The sequence below is a fragment of the Artibeus jamaicensis genome, unplaced genomic scaffold, assembly GCF_021234435.1.
Source record: "Artibeus jamaicensis isolate MK-2021 breed Jamaican fruit bat unplaced genomic scaffold, CSHL_Jam_final contig_387, whole genome shotgun sequence".
NCBI classification, from domain to species: Eukaryota; Metazoa; Chordata; class Mammalia; order Chiroptera; family Phyllostomidae; genus Artibeus; species Artibeus jamaicensis.
Window position 1 is genome coordinate 9,748,691 of NW_026521812.1, and position 19,360 is coordinate 9,768,050.

At 40.8% G+C, this 19,360-nt stretch overlaps 1 protein-coding gene across 6 annotated transcripts in view; it reads right to left on the bottom strand.

Annotated features, from left to right (window-relative positions):
• The window catches only part of TRMT11 (tRNA methyltransferase 11 homolog), a 99,609-nt gene that overhangs the window by 47,744 nt on the left and 32,505 nt on the right, over positions 1-19,360 (bottom strand). For 2 of the 6 annotated variants that reach the window (XM_037139604.2, XM_053664857.1), the window contains one exon: positions 5,079-6,493. The exons of 1 other annotated variant lie outside the window; for it this stretch is intronic. In XM_037139604.2, coding sequence (XP_036995499.2) covers positions 6,362-6,493 — 132 coding nt within the window. In that variant the 3' untranslated portion in view covers positions 5,079-6,361. Of the gene's footprint in view, positions 1-5,077; positions 6,494-19,360 lie in introns of those variants that run through there. 3 more of the 6 variants (XM_037139603.2, XM_053664856.1, XM_053664858.1) reach the window with 2 other exon arrangements.

Genomic DNA, 19,360 nt, shown 5'->3' on the forward strand with positions numbered 1-19,360 from the left:
ATACTTTACAGCCTTCCCTTGTTGATTCCCAGTTCACACACCGCCCTTCAGTGACTCCGAACTGCGGGTAATTCCCTACATACCGCGCTCTCTAAGCCTTTGCATCAACCAGTCACCAGCCACCTTAAAACAAGTAGAACGGAACACGTGGAGCAGCACGTGCAGCTTGTTTTACGGCGGTTGCCATTAAAATGAGGCAGCAGTTACCACTAAAGTAAAATAGAAAAAAAAAGTTAACATTTGGGGGGGGGTCTAGAGGGAAACGTAAAGGAGAAAATTCATTAAAGAGTAAGAGCTGACATACCGATTCTCCTGCTAATGTTGATCTTCCTGCTCCAACATCAATCATAAAGCACACCAGGTACAGGAGTCCTTTTGGACTGACTGTCACAGTACCTTCATTGGTGCTCAGTTTCAGAAAATAAGCCCAGCTTAAGACTCAAGCTATTACTTACCCATTATCTCTGAGTTGAAATGCACCAATTAAAAGACTCAGGTGTCAGACAAAAGACAGAAGCCGGCACTGTTCAGAGCTAACATCGGAGCAAGGGCCTGAGCCTTTCTGGGAAGGGTCGGCAAATAAAGCCAGAGAAAATAAAGAACAAATGCAGAGACGATTTCCAAAGCTCAGAAATTCTAGATGCCTGTGGACGGTATGGAGCACGGAAAGTCTATCAAATACCTTGACTATCGGCCCACGGCTGAGTGGCTTTTGCAATAAAAGGTATAATACCATTGTCATACCAAATGATCCAGATCAGGGTCAAGGGCCAAAAATGGTGTGGCTGGAGTCAGCTAGCTGGACTGGAACAGCAGCACTGGAACCCGAGAAAGCGTCAACCGCGATGACGCACAGCCAAGAGCTTCGAGAGCGGGAGCAAGGATCCGAAGTCATCTGTCTGCCAGGAGCAGGCTGGACACTTCACGGGCTGTGGTCTCCTTCACCACAAGGCAACCAGGTCGACTTCTGGCAGGACACACAAGTCTGGCACCAGATGGTAGCTCTGCACCAGGAACTTGATCCTTTGCTTCGCATCGCGCCTGTAACCACAGGTGTGCTGCCACGGCTGGGACAACGGTGGGCCCAGGCAACCACGACGGCAACTGGGTGGCGCCAGCTCAACCCACAGCTTTATTCTGATTGTCTCTCCAGAGCATGACCTGGACAGTTCTGTCCTCAGCCGCCACCTCTGTCCACTCTTTTCAGCCCCCATGAAAGAAAAGGGTGTCTTTGACCTGCCAAATCTATAGTTTCCCAAGTGACAGGCAAAAACCACAAGTCCTTAGCAACAGCCTAAGAAACAGTAAAAATGTAACAAGGCTTAGCAAGTAGGGTATTGGCTGGAGCTCTGAGAATGGCTGCATTCTGCCTACTGAGCAAGGCGACCACATCCCAGTCGGTTCTCTGTACCTGGCACTGGGACTCGGCAGCCAAAGCGGCCCAGTGACCGCCACTGAGTTTCAGTTCAGCCAATCCATCAGCAAAAGGGACGGCAGCCATTTAGAGAAATCTCCTAAATGCAACCAAAATGTATTCTTAAACCCCCTGAAACTAACCTTTATTCATCAAAGACACCGTTGAGCCAGTGCCTTTGTTTCAGGCAGTGGAACTTTCCCCAGATGGCTGCCACTTTCTCATGTTGTATATACATCCAAGATGCCACTGGGGCGAGCCGGCTGCATCCTTGGGTGCACCAAGCCCACCTGAGAAGTAGGGCTGGTGGGCCCTTCCCAGTTCAGTAGTCGCGAGGCTGCTGGCTCCACTCCACAATGACATTATCAGGCTCTGTGGCTCAAGCATTCGGTTTTGACCAGAGCCCAGTAGTCTGCTAGTAGCTGCTTTTCAGGAGGGGGAGGGGACAGAGGAGATGGAGCCACTATGCCTGTCTTCCAAGGGCCTTCACAACCCGCCCCCCGCAATAACAGTCTAGGACACAGGGAACCAATGCTTCCTTAGGAAAACATTCAGAAATGGAAGTCTTCTATGGATCATTTTCTATCAACAAGTATAAATCACGGAAAAAATGAAATGATGAAAAAAAAAGGTTCTGCTGTTTGTGCAGCAAGCACTCAGACTTGTGGACTTGTGCTGAGACATCCAACCCACTATTTATAATCAAATAAACGAATGTGAAGGGGCTTCTCCAGACTTCTAGAGGTCCCCAGCACCAGCTCTGACCTTCCCGATCCACTTCACAAACGTGTAACATGTTGGATGAAACACTTGGGCAGCCCATCAAAGGCTAGCTCAAGTGCCATTTACATTTTCAATTTTAATTTTTTTCAGCCAATTTTTAAAAAATCTGACTAGCTTCCCACATAAACCCAGCTAATCTCCACTGCTGGATGTCAGACAAAATAGAGTTCTCCCAGTAAGCCCTCAGGAGAGACTCGGGAAGGCTTGATTAAAGGAGAGATTTTAAAGTCACAGAGGTCAAAGCAGATTCCTTTTTAGGCAATTCAGTCTGGCATCATGGCAATATGACTACCGTAGTAAGAACACTCGGATTCTCAACCAAAAATATACGAAGTACATCCTAATAACCCAAGAAACAGGGCTAGCAGTCACACAGAGTGAAGCTGGCTTATCGTCACATTCATCTACTAAGCCCCATTTTGCTCCTTGGCCTGGCTTCCTCGGAGACTGCCCTGCCCATTTAGCCTCCACTCCCCTAAGAGCCTGTCTACCATGGCTTAGGAAGGAAGGGATAAGAGCCAAATTCCAGGTTGGCCTCAGTTATGTCTAAGTGTCAATTTGCTTATCCCACGCGGTGAAGCATGTGAGCATCCTGAGGCAGACCTCTCTGAAGGGGACAGGGTCAGGTTCCCCGGGAGGCTGTTTCAGCCCAAAGGACAGACAGGAATGTGCTGTCTCTATGATTCTATGGCTAGATAGAATCACAGATATGTTTATCATTCCATTACAATTCTTTACACTCTAGACCTTATGTTCTCAAACCGCTGTTTTAGAGAAGATCTCAATGTTTTACTAAAGTACAAACATCATCAGTCTGGTGTTATTGTGTCTGTGTGTATGTTCTGGATTAAGGCACTTTTTTTTTGTTTGGATTACAAACCACATTACTTGATAAATATCTGAGAGAAATGGGAGTGGGTGAGTTGGAAATGAAATTAGACTTTCGCTTATCCTACGAATACAATCCTTCTAAGACAAAGATTCCTTCAAGTGTTTAGTTTTCTAAATAACTTTATAATGGAGCAAAACTGTGCTCTTGTAAAAAGAGCCAAGGTACTTATTCTGGTATAATATTCCCTTTTGGTCAAACAGAAAAATCAACAATAAGGTCAATTTTCTCAGCAATACCCAAGTCTATTTCTGCTCCATGTGTCATTAATGTATTTGTTTATCCTATTTTATCAACAAAGCATTTTTTTCTTCTACCAGAACCATTAACATTAGCTCAACTCCATTGTTTTTTCAAGGGATATTTATTAAAATAGTGTAGAAAGATTATCCCTATCCCCCCCCCCAAAATTCACCTTCAATATTCGATACATAAACACCGTGTTTTATTCCGTATCTCTTTGGACTGGCAATAGTTGATAATACTTCCAGCATAAGATGTCAGCAGTTTTTCTAACCCAAATGACTAAGGCCTTTGATTTAAGAGCTGGATTTGCTTATATTGGCATCTAGATAATACAACCTTAACATCTAATTTCCTGATGTTAAAAAATAGTCAAATCCCTGCTTCTTTTTAATTATAATAAGAGTATAAAACATATTACCTCAAAAGCTATTTCTATGTCTAAAACTTTTAAGGCACATTTTTCATCCAATAATATAAACGCATTCACTACAATGCATCTGGTATGTTAACTCACACAAATTCTACTTCCCCCTACCAAGCTTGAAATAAGGTTTTTCTTAGTTGTAACACTCTTCTGTCTTAATATGCAGGGAATCTCAAGTTTTAAGCAAGATTTCCCCAGAAGGAAATCGTGGTAACACTGACTTACCTCCCAGAATTTAAACAGTTTGAAAACGTTTTCTTGCTCCATCTCTGTATTTAAAGAATTACTCATAAGGAAGTTGGTGGTGAGCTGGCCCAAACCTGGGTCACTCAGGGCAGGAAGTGGCTGAGGATCCGCAGCAGATGCTAAAATGTAAAAATCTGCTGGCCACTTTGGCTAAACATACCAAAGACCACCTACTCTCCCATCCCTCCCAGCTCTCACGGCAGAAGTCCCCACCAGAACGGGTAAGGAGGTTGCTTCTGATGAAACACAACCGAGGTAACCGTCTGGAGTTTATGGCTATTTAACATATGCCAGAAAGAAAATTATAGATTTTGTCATATTATAAACATGAAATAGGCTAGCCCACAGACCACCTAGGGCTCACTCACAGATTATACCATAAGTCCACACTACAAGAACTATCCAAAGTGTAGGCATTTTGCTAGGTGATATTTTTTACTAAGTGCAAGAAGAATACACATAAAACTGAAGCAATCCTGGAAATGGTCTGCTAGACCTTATGCAGAAAGTCATAATGTCTTGAAGCCAGAAAATAGAGTCTCCCTTTTTTAAAGATCTGACACCTCTACTCTAAAATCAAAATTGAGTAAAATAACTTAAATACCTTAAAATAACTACACAAATGCACACTCTGAGCATTTTAGCAAAGGGAACCCGAGTTACTGATATACATGAAAATAAGCCTCACAATACTGAAGAATAAAGGATTAGAAGACCTCAATTAGTGGTAATAAGAAAGAATTTTAAATGTTTTTTTAAATGTTAGATAATTTTTAAGGACAAAGGTACTACATACAACTAATAATGCAACGTTTCCAGAACTAATTTGACTAATTTTTGTGACAACAAAATAATGGTCTAAGGCTACAATCTCTATTTGGCTTACTGAATTTATTGGGGGTGATGTTGGCTAGTACAGCCATACAGGCTCCAGGTACACCCCACAGAACATCAGCACCTGCACAAGGCCCCGTGCGCTCCCCACCCACAGTCAAGTCTCCTTCCGTCCCGTTCACCCCCACTTCACCCGCCTGCACCCACCTCCACCCCCCTTGCCCTGACTATCACCATAGTGTTTCCCAATTTAGTCAGCTCACACTTGCCCCCCATATAACCTCAAAAAACTTTAAATAACATGGTTTATAACAGAAATACTGAAAATAAATCACCCTTGAACACTTTTAGATTTTCCCCAGTGTACCACAAATCACATCCAGAAACCCAAACAAAACAATCGCTGAAATGTCTGAGATCTGCTGCTGCTGAACGCGAGCTGCAGGACAAGAAAAGCAGACAGAACTGAGTGGGCAGCCTGCGCGCCGTCTCCCTGCCTGGGCGGCGCTGCTCCTCCAGAGGTCCCACGCCAGGCACGCTCCCGCTGTGAGTCAGCGCAGGCCAGCAGTCACACCGTAACAATAATAATAACATAAATAAAAATAGGCTCTGGTCAGAGGCAGAGGATTCATTTACTGCCGCCTGCCGAGGTACCTCTGACCACCGAGAGCGGGGAAGCGATTAGCATCCTGCAGTAACGGGTGTAGTGGTTTTCAAACGAGGTATTTTCATGATGGACACCATGTGGACTCAGCAAAGTTTCTCCTTCAAGAAAAATATAGCTTCTATTTCAAAGAGCTCTGATTAGGCTTAATACCATTAGGAAACCATCAAGGATTTGTGCTGTTGTTACTGCTTTTAACTATCAGTTACTTTCTAAACCAAAAATTGTGGGTAGTTAACTTGACCGGCAGTCGAGGTTCAGGAATGCAGGAGCGAATCCAAGTGCAGACGAGCTTCAGATGCGGACGGGCCTCGCGGAGCTGGGAAGCCTTTCTCATCGGCACCACTACCACTGTTATGAATTGTCTGTCATTTACAAATAAAAACTCATTTCCTTCATCACATTCCCCCTGAAAAGCACTGAATATTACACAGTTTTAGGAATCCTCAGCAAGTTTTATTAGTGGCATTGTAAATCAGTTACAATCAAAAACCAAATTAAACAAATCTACCTAATGAATAAATCCTCAACCACTATTAACTGCCTATATTTGGTAGACAGCTGTTCAAAAAGTCAACAATATTAGTTCCCTTTGTAAATTAATTACCAAAAATATAACTGCTTCCAATTTCCATAATACAAATATAAATTAAATAAGGTTCAAAAGACCACATTCAACAAAACAGTCTATAAAACAAAACTAATTTTAAAAGAGTTGTTCAATTTACTTTGTAGCATTTATTTTTATTACATAAAATTATTTAAAACAGTACGTGTTTTCTGTATCATACATGAAAGTTCATATCCAGATGACTTTTCTATCAAATCCTTATTCTTTTTCCACTGTCAAAATGTTAATTTTCACTCCTGGATAGATTTTTCTTCCTTGGCAATTCTTTTTGTTAGCCCACTGAAATATCTCTCACGAAAGGAGTTATGACCTTGGTATGACAGACACTGACCACTTAGCAGATGTGAATACTGGTCCCGGTTCTGGTTGGTTGGAAAACACAGAAAACAAAGATGTTTGCGTTAATTTCCTTAGTTATCCTGCAACCAAAGCAATCATTTAAGCCGCATCTCACTCTCTGGAGCATCCTTGTTTTTCTATTGTTGTTTCGTTCCCTGAATTAGAAATGAGCCACCACTTTATATGTGTGTCTTGCTTGGGTGTCAGAAGTGCTTTCACCTGCTTCACCTCATCTGCTCCACACAATCCTCTGCACAGAGACGACGAACACTTTTTACTGAGAACACAGAGGCCCAGGGAGGCCTGATGACCGTTCCAGGCAGCACGAGCCGAGAGGACCACATGCATCTTCTGATTCCTAGTTCAGCACAAACTGACATCATCTATGACTGCAAGAATGATCAAATAAGGAAGCTTCTATTCCAAAGGCATATAACAAGTTATTGCATTTGGATAATGTCATACAGGTAAATCAAACTGCTCAGGAGTGCATGTACATTCAGTTAACAAAGTACACCTGACAACTTAGTTACCACAGTGACTGAAGATACAAGCGACTCCCCACTGGCAGACCCAGAGGCAGGTAAGCACTAGTGCTCAGACTGACACCTGACAACCTGCATGAGGTGGTGTGCTTGCAGGCTTAGAAGACTGAGAGGCAGGGGATGAAAAGTCGGCTTCTCATCCAATGTCACCAGCCCTATCAAACCGTAGAATTAAAATCTCATCTCCCACGTACTTCTGTAAATTTATATTCCACTGCACATGGGTTAAGGTGCTTTGAGAACAGGTGTGGAGACACAATTAGAAAACAGGAAGCCTAACTTTTTATCCTGTCTTCAGTAGCAAAATGGTATCTACAAACGTATCTGGCAAGTAACAATCCTCCAAATATCTTCACATTTTTCCTTATTCCTGCATGACATGCGTATCTTAATCTTCCCTCATAGTTAACATTAATAAAAGCCCAGACATGCCCAAGGTAAAATTATGTTGGCTGATTTGTTTATTAAGAAACTATTTGCCATCAGATTTTTTAATGCACAAAAATCAAATTATTAAATATGCCCAGATTTTCTGATTCATCAAAAACAAACAAACAAAAACACAAACAAAACGAAACAGAAAACAAAAGGTGGCTACTAAAATTTCATGTCACCAAGTATATCACAGTTTCCAAATCCCTGTGAGCACACACACCCGTGCCAACGGTTACTAACTGCAGACTGCAGAATCTGGTCAACTTGCAGGTATGCAATTAAAGAGTACCAAATGAAAGGCAGCATTTACTGGGTATTTATCATGGGCCCAAATCTATACTAAATACTTTATATGCACTATCTAACACAATCAAACCAGCTCTCAGGGATTCACACACTATGACCACTATTTACAGACAAGGAACTGTTTAATAAGAGTACGGGCCCAAGACAACACAGCTGATAAATGACAGGGCTAGACTTTGAATACTGGTATAGCTGACCCTAGACACTACACTGTTGACTGAAACATAATAAGAGTTTGTCCAAAAGAACTTTTTCCCCAACTCGAGAAGGAACAGTATGTCTGGGAAGAAACAGGTGATGGACTAAGACCTACCCAGAAAGGAACCAAGTGGATCACAAGTGTGAGTCACTAAGTTCTAGTGCCTAGAAGATATATTTCAATAACACAAAATGTTCATACCAGGAGGAGACTGAAGGAGCACAGGGATGCCTAAAAGATGCCACACGCCTAGAGGTACAGGTGACTTCCAAGGAGGACTCAGTCTTATCCCCATCCAGGCCTGTAACAGGGACAGGAGCAACACAGAACTCGGCACTGAGTTCCAGCACTCAGCCTGGGAAGGTCAGCTGTTATCAAGTCTGAAGGGCACAGAAAATTTGTCCAATTCCTGAATTACATTAGCTTAATTCTGGAAAAAATGTTCTTTAGTTGGTTACATTTAAAGCTAAGTTTAGATGCTGACATCTCTCTTGGTACTTGACTTCTCACAGCTCTCCCCCTCGTTCTGCACCTGGTTACCACAATCCGCATCCTGGGTCAAATCCCCGCCCCCTTTCTTCTCACACGAGTCAGTCTGAAACTCTTAGATTCTGCATCCTAAGTACCTCAAGTCCACGTCTCCTCTTTCCCGTAACTCCAGTATTGTAGTTTAAGCCTTCCCCATTTCTCCTGTTTTTTACCCAAATGGCAAGCTGCCCTGTCTTCAGTGGTTTCCTCAATAGTCTACTCTTCACACTGAGACCAAACTCTACTTATTAAATGCAAATCTAATATGCCAGCATTTCTGGCTAACGTCCAAATGGGTTTCAACATGCCCTAATCATGAGACTTTCCCTTAATGTTTGGGACATAGATTCGACTGCACATTAGTGTGCTGACTGTCTTCTCCCTTCCCTCTCCTGTACATGAGGCATCAGCACGCTGTCAGGCAATAAGGTTCTCCCCAGCTTTGCCTTCTGTCCTCTTCTCCCTGCGACTCCTCTAGGCCATGCGAAATCATCTCCATCTCGACGACTGAGGACAGGCTGGGGAGTGACTCAGGCTCAGCTGCTTGTACGCCTAGCAAGCCAAAGCTGCCTGAAGTCGTGCAGCTCACTGGTGGGAGCACGGCACAAAGGCCACCACACAGTGGGAAAGAGAAGCTCACGAAACAGCTTGTCTTGACCAGAGGACATAAACAGGGCAAACTGGTCATAAAGCACAGAGAATTATACAGATTAGAGTCAGGGGCATGAAATGAACAGACGCAGCCTAGAAAACCAAAAGTAATGATACACACTAATTAATGGCCATCTAGAAAACATGTACTACCTATCTGACATTCCGTGAACAGCTCAGACCTCAAGATTTCCTCAGAATAAAGTAAAAGCAAAATAAGCCCCTAATAAACTGTGGGTTGAGTTCTACAGGGATCTGGTGGCAGAGAAAAACACACTAGTGGGAAAGTGAGAAAGAATATCAACCTTAGAAATGCCACCTCTGGGGGAGACCCTCTTTTCTGTACCTCTCAGGGAGCAGAGAAAACAGCATGAGGCGTGCACTTCAGGCCTATGTTGGAACGCTTCCTCCTGTAAGACTGTGTTCCCCTGACTGTGAAATGAGACATTCACCACACAAGCTCCTAGAGAAACCCAAAGCTCCAAATCCCTTGTGCCTGTGGCCCGGGATGTGGACAGAGCCATTCTGTTACTGGGCAGCGAAAGTCCTGCTTCAGGGGCAGCCAGACACTCCGAGGGCTCTGGCTATTATTTTCATCGAAATGGAAAAGTCATGGCTCATAAAATGTCCCCATGGAACAGTCAGTGTATCTATGGGCTAACACATATTACCACATATATACCACACAGGTCAGTATCACATGCCTACGAGCAACACACATTTCACATGTACCTTGGTCTGCATGAAATATACTGCTTGCAACATGCAGAATTTATATTACCTCAATGCTGCAGAAAACAGCTAACTTCTTTTTTCTTTTTCTTTCATCCTATCTTTAGTTCAGTTTCTAGGGCTCACACTTGAGATGATGATATCAACTCTACATATTTTTCACCACCTTTTCATGCCTCCTCTCCATTTGCATTCCCTGCCCATCTCAAGCACAACTATCTGCAGAAGTTTTTCCAAATCAATATCTTGAAGGCCAAAGTGCTCACTTAAAAGGATGAGAGCATCCTCGACAAACACAGCCCCTGACATCCTGCGGTGACTCAAACTTGTCCCAGTCCCAGCGTTTGGCTTCTGGTTTTCCCGACACTTCCAATTCTGTCTACCAGTAGATCTATGTGTCATAGACCCTGAGTTCTACTAGTTTTTAGTAAGCAAGAAACACTTCACAGAAAATAGAAACACAGAAAGAATTAGGAAATGCCAAGCAAGAAAACTCTGGCACTGAAAGATTATAGACCACCTTTCTCAAATTTCATAACACCTGGCTAAATTTTGGAGCATTGTAGTAATTAAAGAGATATTAATAAAATATTAGGTTGTTGACTGTACAGTCTATTGTTTATCATCTTTTTGTAACAAGAAATTAAGAGTTTCTTAATTACGAGTAGGGAAATCTATGCCACACAATGGACACGCACAGCTTCCAGACCCATCACTTAATCTTGTAAGACAAGCAGCAATTGTAAATACAGCAAGAAATACACAAGTTCTGATTCAAGAAAGCAGCTAATAAATATGTACAACTATGTGTTTTCGATAAGTCTATTATAAATTTTCTGCCTCTTTTTCGCAGCCCATGACTGTCTGAACTTTGCAGATAAGGAAAGGGAGGCTGAAGGAGTTTAAGTAATCTGCCAGGTCACCCAACTCGTAAGTGGCACTGGCAGAACTGTAGCCTAGATCAGACTTCAAAACTCGTGCTCTTCCACCACACTTCTGCGCTCTCTTGCTCTCTCTCTCTCTCTCTCTTATTTGAGTAGAAATTACAACCAAACAATGGTTAAAGAGTTAACATCCCACATAGTAGACCAGAGAGGCCTTCAAAATGGAGTTTGACGTTTAGAGGACATTCCTCACTGAACAGCAACATTATGGTAGCACATATTTCACATCAAAACCTTTAGACAGAACCCATTTAACCACTGTCCCACCCAGCCAATTTCCTGTCCTATCAGTACTGCTAATTCTAAACATAAACCACTCGAGGAATTTTAACACACTTGCCAAAGAAACCAAAGGAAGCCTTTCCAATTGCAGTGAACCGATATGCGTTCACTGCCCTCTGCTGGCAGAAGCAGATTAAATCCTTCTTCACAGTATCTCCTGCTGTGGGTGAAGATGGTTGAGAACAGGGCTGACCATACCTCCGACTGACTGTCGGGAGCACTCTCTGTCCCTCACTGTTTGAGTCCTGACATTATAAACACCCAGAGTCACAGAGCACCAACATGACCAGGATGGTAATTTTTCTTCAGGGGGCATGAGCATTTGTTTACTCATCCCATTTTTAAGAGAATGATGTGGAAACATACATACCCATATTCGCCTTGGTGACTCTGAAGTGAATTGCCATCTATGGCCAACCTGGAATTGCAAAGCATTCTCCAGAAAGAGTACATAAACTAGAACTTATTCCAGTTTTTCCTTAATTATTTTTACAATTAACCCTACATCAAAATAGAGAGCTGTAAAACCCCCAAAAAGATATTAAAAGGCAAGTACTTTAACCAGTTACAACTTAATAACTTAAAGGGGAAAAATTCTTAAGAAAGAAAAACTCCGTTCTGTAGTGCCATTTGAAATGCACACTGTGAGTGGAACTAATGAAGGGCTGGATCGTACCATGAGAAATGTGTGGAAGGTGCCTCCCAAATGTAGCATCACCAATGCCTCACTGAGAACTGCACCTCGGTCAGGCATCCCTTCCAGGAATCAGTGCCTTCTCCCCCAGATCTCCCATGTTCTGTCACCATCGCCTCCTCAAGCAGAGGAAAGATGTTACGATTTTCCATAGTATGGTCATTCAGTCACTTTTTCGGTTTGCTTTCCATGAGAAAAGACCAAGGGATTAGAAGGTTTTTGTAACAGTTTTTAAAAAGTAATGTCAGGATAATAAAACTCAGTAAATTTTCAAACAGAAAACTTTTAGCTAGCCATAATTATATGCTCCTATTCTTCCCTCAAATGGGTAATTAAAATATTGTTAAATTTGATTTTTTTTTATTATTCTGGGAAGGTCCAAAATAATCAATAAATATTTACTGAGTGATGAGCATAATAGTCAAGGTCTGCAACTCAGACCTAAGGTACTAGTGGGAGACAGACATTAAACAACACACACTCAAAGGTGCATTTGCAACTGTGACTTAAAACGCTGAGAAGAGGGGGTGCCCTAAGAATCTAAGGAGACACCTAGTCAGGTGGAGTGAAGAAAATGGACAGAAAAGGCTTCCCTAAGGAAGGGACATCTATCTGAGAGTTAAGAATGGATTAAACTTACTCATAGAGAGATGGGGTAAGAAAATACTCCGGGAAGCACCGCGAGAGAGGAAACACAATGGAGAAGACTTGGAGACTAGAAAGAGGAAAGTACGTTCCAGGAACTGAAAGCAGACCAGCGTGGCTAACGCCTGGTAAACAAAAGGGAGAGCGGTACAAAATGAAATTGGAGAAAAAGGCCAGGAGACTGAATTAGTTTTACAGGTTATCTGAAGGATTTTTAATTACATTCTAAATACCACAGAAAGTCACTGATGACTTTTAAGCAGAGGAGTTTATTTATTGACATTCTTGAAGATACTCTGGCTACTGTGAAAGTACAGTGACAGGCTACACTGCAGAAGGTGGGGAACCGGCTGGCAGGCTGCTGCAGAGCCCAGAAAAGCCGCACCGCACCGTGTCCTTCTGGGAGGGGGGAACGGGCGAGACTGCGTGCGGAACTGCCATCTACGCCTCTGAAAGTCATCCTTGACTCCTGCCTCCCTCGCCCAGTTATCCAATCGGTCATCAGCTCCCGCCATGTCTGTCTCCCCCACACTCTCATTCTTTTGTCTCCTCTACAACCTCCAATCCTGCCTTCCTTAGTGTAAGCCTCCCATCTCTGCGTGACCACACCAGGAGCCAACACTGGTGTCACAGGTTGTCTTTCCACAACTCACACCTGCCTGCACATTAAAGCATGGGTGACCTCCCTAAAACTTCTTCCGCTCTCCTTACACCCCTCATGGGCTTGTCAGCACGGAAAAGATAAACTTGGAACTCTTTGGTATGTAAAGACCTCAACGCTAAGGGTCCCTTTGGTTTCCCACTTGGTCTCCAATGGCTCCTCCCCCAGATACACAGTGTGCTGCTCCCGCCAAAGGTCCGGAGCTCCCTGGATGCTCCGCACAGCTCTCAGTCTCTGAATCTTCATTAGAAATGCGGGCCTCCTCTCTCAGCCGAAGCACCATCTCGGGCAGGTGCTCCCTGGTGTTTACGCAGCAGCACCTCACACAGAATCAAGCACATCACGTTGAAGTGGGTTCGGCAGCCATTTCTCCCAGTGTCCAAGTTTTCTAAGGTCAAGTCTACACCTTACTAGTCTGTGTAGTCCCAACACCTTGAACAAATGGTTCCAAAAATACACGCTGAGTGATGAAAGCCATAGTTTTTCCCGCAGGGAACATGTAATCAAATCAGGGAAAGAAAACATAAACATGAAAAATACATATATGTAAAAACTATTAGTTTTTTTTTCTTTTCTCATAGGATGTTTCTCAAAACTTCACCTGTTCTCAAGACCTTACATTGATATCCATTTATTCACTCCTAGCAAAACCTTTTATCCTTCTTCAGAGAGAAAAAAGGGGTCATCGGGTATGAACTCCCGCAGCCTCCTTGGCCCCACCCCGCCCTCTACTACGTGCTGGGGGCCTGCCTCTACACAAGATCTGTCCCTCCAGTCCCCACCCACATTCTGACTGAAGCCAAATGTTCTCTCACTGTCCCTTTACTACCAAGCATCACTTTTATAGAATCCCCCAAATGTCGGTGGAAATATCTAAGGATAGTCATCAGTTTATAAAATTACTCTTTAGAAACAAGAGATTCCGCCCACAAAGGTGTCACTTTGGAGATGAAGTTGAAAACCATTCAGAAGAAACCCAAATGGCTTTTATTTGAGTTACAGGTCGGGTTTTAAGTTGTCCTGTTTGTTACTGACAGTTCCTGACAATGTGATAATGATTTCTCCTACCTCACTAGTATTAACAGTAAGTCATTTATATTCTCAAAGTGACAGTAGTTTATACAAAACAGCAGTTTCACGGCAAACACTTGAATACAAATGGCTTAAGAAACTTATTCTATGATAAGTGAAAACCAATGATGCCCTCACCATAGTGAAAGCCACCAAACTGGCAATGCTCATCTAATTTTGTCAAGACACTTTTGGATTCACAAAATTTTAAAGCTATGATATACATTTTTAAGTAAGGCGAGAGGAAGAAGGCAGAGAGATGGAAGAGAAAAACAGTGGGTGGATTTTCTTTCTTATAATCAGCAGAGTGAAAGGAGATAGAAATGACAGTGCTGAGCAGAATGGGCCTCAGTTCAGCTCCAGGGTAATTGCCCATGTCCGGCTTTTGTTTAAAAATCCTGCTCCCCTTATCAGAGCTCCCCACTGTTCTACATCTGTACTGGACAGTAGCTATAGAAACCACTTGTGTTAAAGTTATACAACTATAAACAGCACTGAGCCATTTCCAAACCAAGGACAAGGAGGTCAAAAGTCTAGCATCTAATATGATTAAGAGAAACCTCTAGTTCTGTTCTTAATGGGAAAAGGTAAGGCTGAAAATCTTCATCTCCAAATTAGGTACTGACATACAGTCTGTACCTTTAAAAAATTCATTATTCTGCAAGATATTAAATTATCTAAAGTCTATTAAAATATTTTCATATAAAAATCTTCACATCTAGCGTTCTGAAAATGAGTTGACTTTTATCAATTAAACTTCTACATCTGGCACTCAGCATCATTTCTTTCTAACTGTAAAAAACACCACAGATATTCCGTTGTCATGGTGACACAGCACTATGAATGCCTTCTACACCCTCTACACTAACTCTGTAATTTCACAAAATTCAAAACTTAACCTCCATTACTAAAACAATACAAGGCCAACACACCAGACAAAAGTGTAATGACAGCTTATTAGTTACTATATCTAATATTTCGTTAAAATTAAGAAGAACTGTACTAAACCTAACTAAGCAGTAAAAGACGTAAGGCCAAAACATGTACAGGCACATACATACTCTCACTTTAATTTGGAGACTATTTATCTCCTATGTGACTTCCTAAAACTGTCACAATCCATTAAAAGAAAGATTAATAAAATACGTTTACATAAAGAGCAACATTACTCTGCTGAGGGGTGAATTTGGTAGTGAAAACATCACAAAGGAAAACAGGAAGTGATCACCACGAGTCAGATTAGTGGTAACACCTGCTGGGAGACATGTTTCCGATCAGAAATAGCCACAAAAGGAGGCACTTCTGGGGTGCTGTATCAGTCAGTAATCTTGACTTTGGTGGTCATTCCACAGATGTTCACTTTGTAACTATTCATTAAACTGCACACTCACATTGTGGACAAAGAAAGAGACTTAAAATCTCAGGGTCGAATTCTTGATGGGTTACGGAGTGGGAAGAAGACACAAGTTCATGTTTGCATTTGAGTAAGACGAGAAAGATAATCCTAAATTAAATAACATGATAAAAATATATGCAAAAAATACACAAAGTAGAACATTTCTGAGATGAAAATTATAAAATAAGTTCCAGAGGATTATGCCAACTGAACACATAAACTTCCCATCTCTCTAAACCATTCGTACCTTGGACACCCAGATCACACTTTGTATTTTGCAACTGAACTCTGCCTAAGATTCTGTAGTATCAGTAAATACTACTTACATATGTGAAAATATATTAAATATGAACATTAGAGCTGAACATAAAAAACAGGGGCTCTGCCTTCAGTGAACTCCTTTGTCCTACAAGTAAGAGTCGTATCCACAGAGCACCATACGTAGGACCCAGGTATCCTTCTACTGATTTTAGAAACAGAGAGAGGAAAAGAGGAGGAAAGAAAGAGAGAGAGAGACAGACAGAGAGACAGAGACAAAGAAACATCGATTTGTTGTTCCACTTATTTATGCATTCATTAGCTCATTCTTTATTCATGTGTGTGTCCTGATCAGGGACCCAAACGCAGCCTTGGCATATCAGGACAACACTCTAACCAAGCCAGCCAGGGCAGGACCCAGAGATCTTAAATAATCGCCTTCCTGGAGCTGGCAGGGGAACGACTTTTGCTTTTTCCTGGTTTGTCAGAAATAATAACTCAAAACTCTTACAATAGCATTAACTTAACAGAAAAAATCCAGTTTGGTTGGCAAAATCATTTAGTTGCAGAAGTAAAAAATAAATAAAAGTGATAACCCTCTAAGATTTAAATTCAAGGAAAAGTACCTTTAACAGCAAAAGCAAGTCATTCAGAAGTAAATGACATGATCCCTAAAACTGAATCCATGCAGCACAGTTTGTAGGATCACCAGGGTTCCTTTTGCTTCTATAAGCCTTTCTCGGACATCTGTTTATAATTTATAGATAATGCAAGTAGCTTCCTTCTGACTTGTTTTGGAAAATACTTTTTAAAACTTCTCTTTCTTTCTCATACACCCTCTCTCTCACACACACACATACACACTTTCACATTTTGACGGTAATGAATACTGTACTAAGACCCAGACGGAGCTCCTATCCAATTACCATGTTCTTACGTAGTGTCACCCTGTCTCATTTTTCTAACTGATGAATGAAGTAGTATCTATTTCCCACCAGGTATGTTTTATGATAGAAATATGTCATACCTAATCTCTAATCTTTTACAGCTCTAATCATAAGGAAAATGTCCACCATCCCAGAACAGGCAAGCAAAAAGCAAAAACATTTCAGTAAAAAAAAGTCAACACCTTTTTTTCCAACAGCTAGGAAACACCTTTAATTCAAACAGCTGCCAAAGAAAAAACAACTACTGACATTAATTCTGAGAAAGGATAATGCATAATGGAATCAGGAATGAGCATTATGTCTGCAAAACACCAGCTTATCGTCAGCAGTATCACTTTACCATCATTCTAACATATACACTACTTATCACAAAGACTAATTCTTTCCACTTCAAGTCATCAATAAGTCATTGTCTCAAGCAAGTGACCTCAATGTCTCTTCTCTCCCTTCCTCATGTAAAACATTTATAATGTTAATTGTTCTTTCTCCCTCCACAGCGTCAAAGTCTCCCAGTCCTGTAGCCCACGCCCTCAGTTTTGGCCACCTTCCATTCTGATTAACAAAGCATTCATCACCTTCATGATACTAGACTCTTTCACTCAATGCAAAATAAAAAAATCACACCAACTTTGATTGTCTGCCACTATGACCTTCCAATATTATTTATTTTAAATAATCTGAATGACTCTGGCTAGCTATAAAAGATGACAACTGATTTACACAATATTATATGTAGAATAAAACTTAGCCAATACTTTGGTCCTCAAATAGGGCACAGGATGGTCCATTTAATACAATGGCAATGTTAAATAAGTTTTTACATTTAAACAAGCACTACTGAGTATAAAAGTGGCACAAACCTATAAAAAAAAAAACACTTCACATTCACAAAGTCTTGAACATTGCCACTCTGGGTACTCTTTTGTCCATTAAGTACATTGGTAAGAAAGGCTGAGACAGTACTGTTTTACATGACTTTCACTAAAGACATGGAACTAGTTACACTTGCATTCCAATCTGTTGTAGTCAACTCTGGGAGATGAACATTTTTCTCTTATGTGTTTCATAAGAGAAAAGTATTTTATAGGAGTAACCACTGTGACCATAACTATATATATAGCATCACCAGCTACATATTGCATCAACAGGAAAACTGAGTTCTAGTAAAACAAATCACATTCCACCATAACCCCGTGAGTGATAAGGAAAGACTATCTTTAAAATAAACTAGCAATATACCACTCAAGAATACTGCCTCCTTATCTTGGCAGACTCTAAAGGCAGAAATGTATTTTGGTGATAAGGTGACATGATGTGGAAAAAGAATATGGCATTTCAAGTACACAGAGGAGTTCTGGTCTCAACACAGCTACTTCCTAATCTCAAAAAATGTGCAAAATAATTAGGTCAATGGATCTAAAAGCTCTGTAAACAATAAAGCATTATTAAAGTGTTATTTATCATTCCCTTGGCTTTCAGGCTACAAAAACAAGGAATACTGACCAAAAAACTAGCTTTTCTTGTCAGGCATACTCATAATTTTAACATGGTTGGCAAGAATTTCTTCACCACTAATGTTCAATAAATCTAAAAACTATAGCCAATAATCTAAAAACACAAAATTTTATGAAACATCCATATTCTTTGGATGGTTTTTGCATTTCTGTTTACATTTTAAAATGAGGTCAGGGAGAGCACTTTATAACAACCCATCGAGTGGGCCAAAAGTTATACTGAAGTGAAACCTAACAAGTGACAAATCAAATATGAAGAGACACAGTACACAAAAGTGTAAAAATCTAAAATTAATAGTCTTCCATTGCCAAAATCAACAACACTGCAAGAGCCCAAGAATAATTTGTTAGACGTGTATAAGAACTGTTTGACAATTTCATGTCACCACTTGCGTTATAAAGGACTGGGATCTTGCTGCAATTATATACACTTCTCCTCATACAAACAGAAGGTAGAAATGAAGTAATTAATTAAAAAACAAACGATGAATTTAATAAGACAGTATATTAGTCAGAGTAAACTCCATACTAGTTAAAACTCACTGAACAGATTTGATCTTATAAAGACCATTTCAAAAATTACTTGAGATCAGATTTTATCATTTTTTAAAATAAATTTTAAAAGGACAAAAGTAAAATGATATAAAGCAACCAAAATTAATACGAGTTTTAAAATATCTAAGGTGAGTGCCCTTATCATTTTTATGTAGAGAAGAAATTCTCAGAAGCATCCTTAAATCATTCTCTTTTTCCTCTTCTGAGTATCAAATCAATTTGCTTAGAAAAGTAGTATAAATCTGGAAAAAAATACTAGACTTTCTTAAATAAATTAAACTTATGGGAAAGCAAATATGAAATTGTCTACAATTTTGCAATTAAAAAAGGAAGGAAATAAATAAAATCAGAAAAATAAAAAAAGAGACATTATAACTGATACCACAGAAATACAAAGGATCCTAAGAGATTACTATGAACAATTATACACCAACATATTGGACAACCTAGAAACATACAACCTTCTAAGACTGAATCATGAAAAAAGAAAATGTGAATAGACAGATTGCTAGTAAGGAGGTTAAATC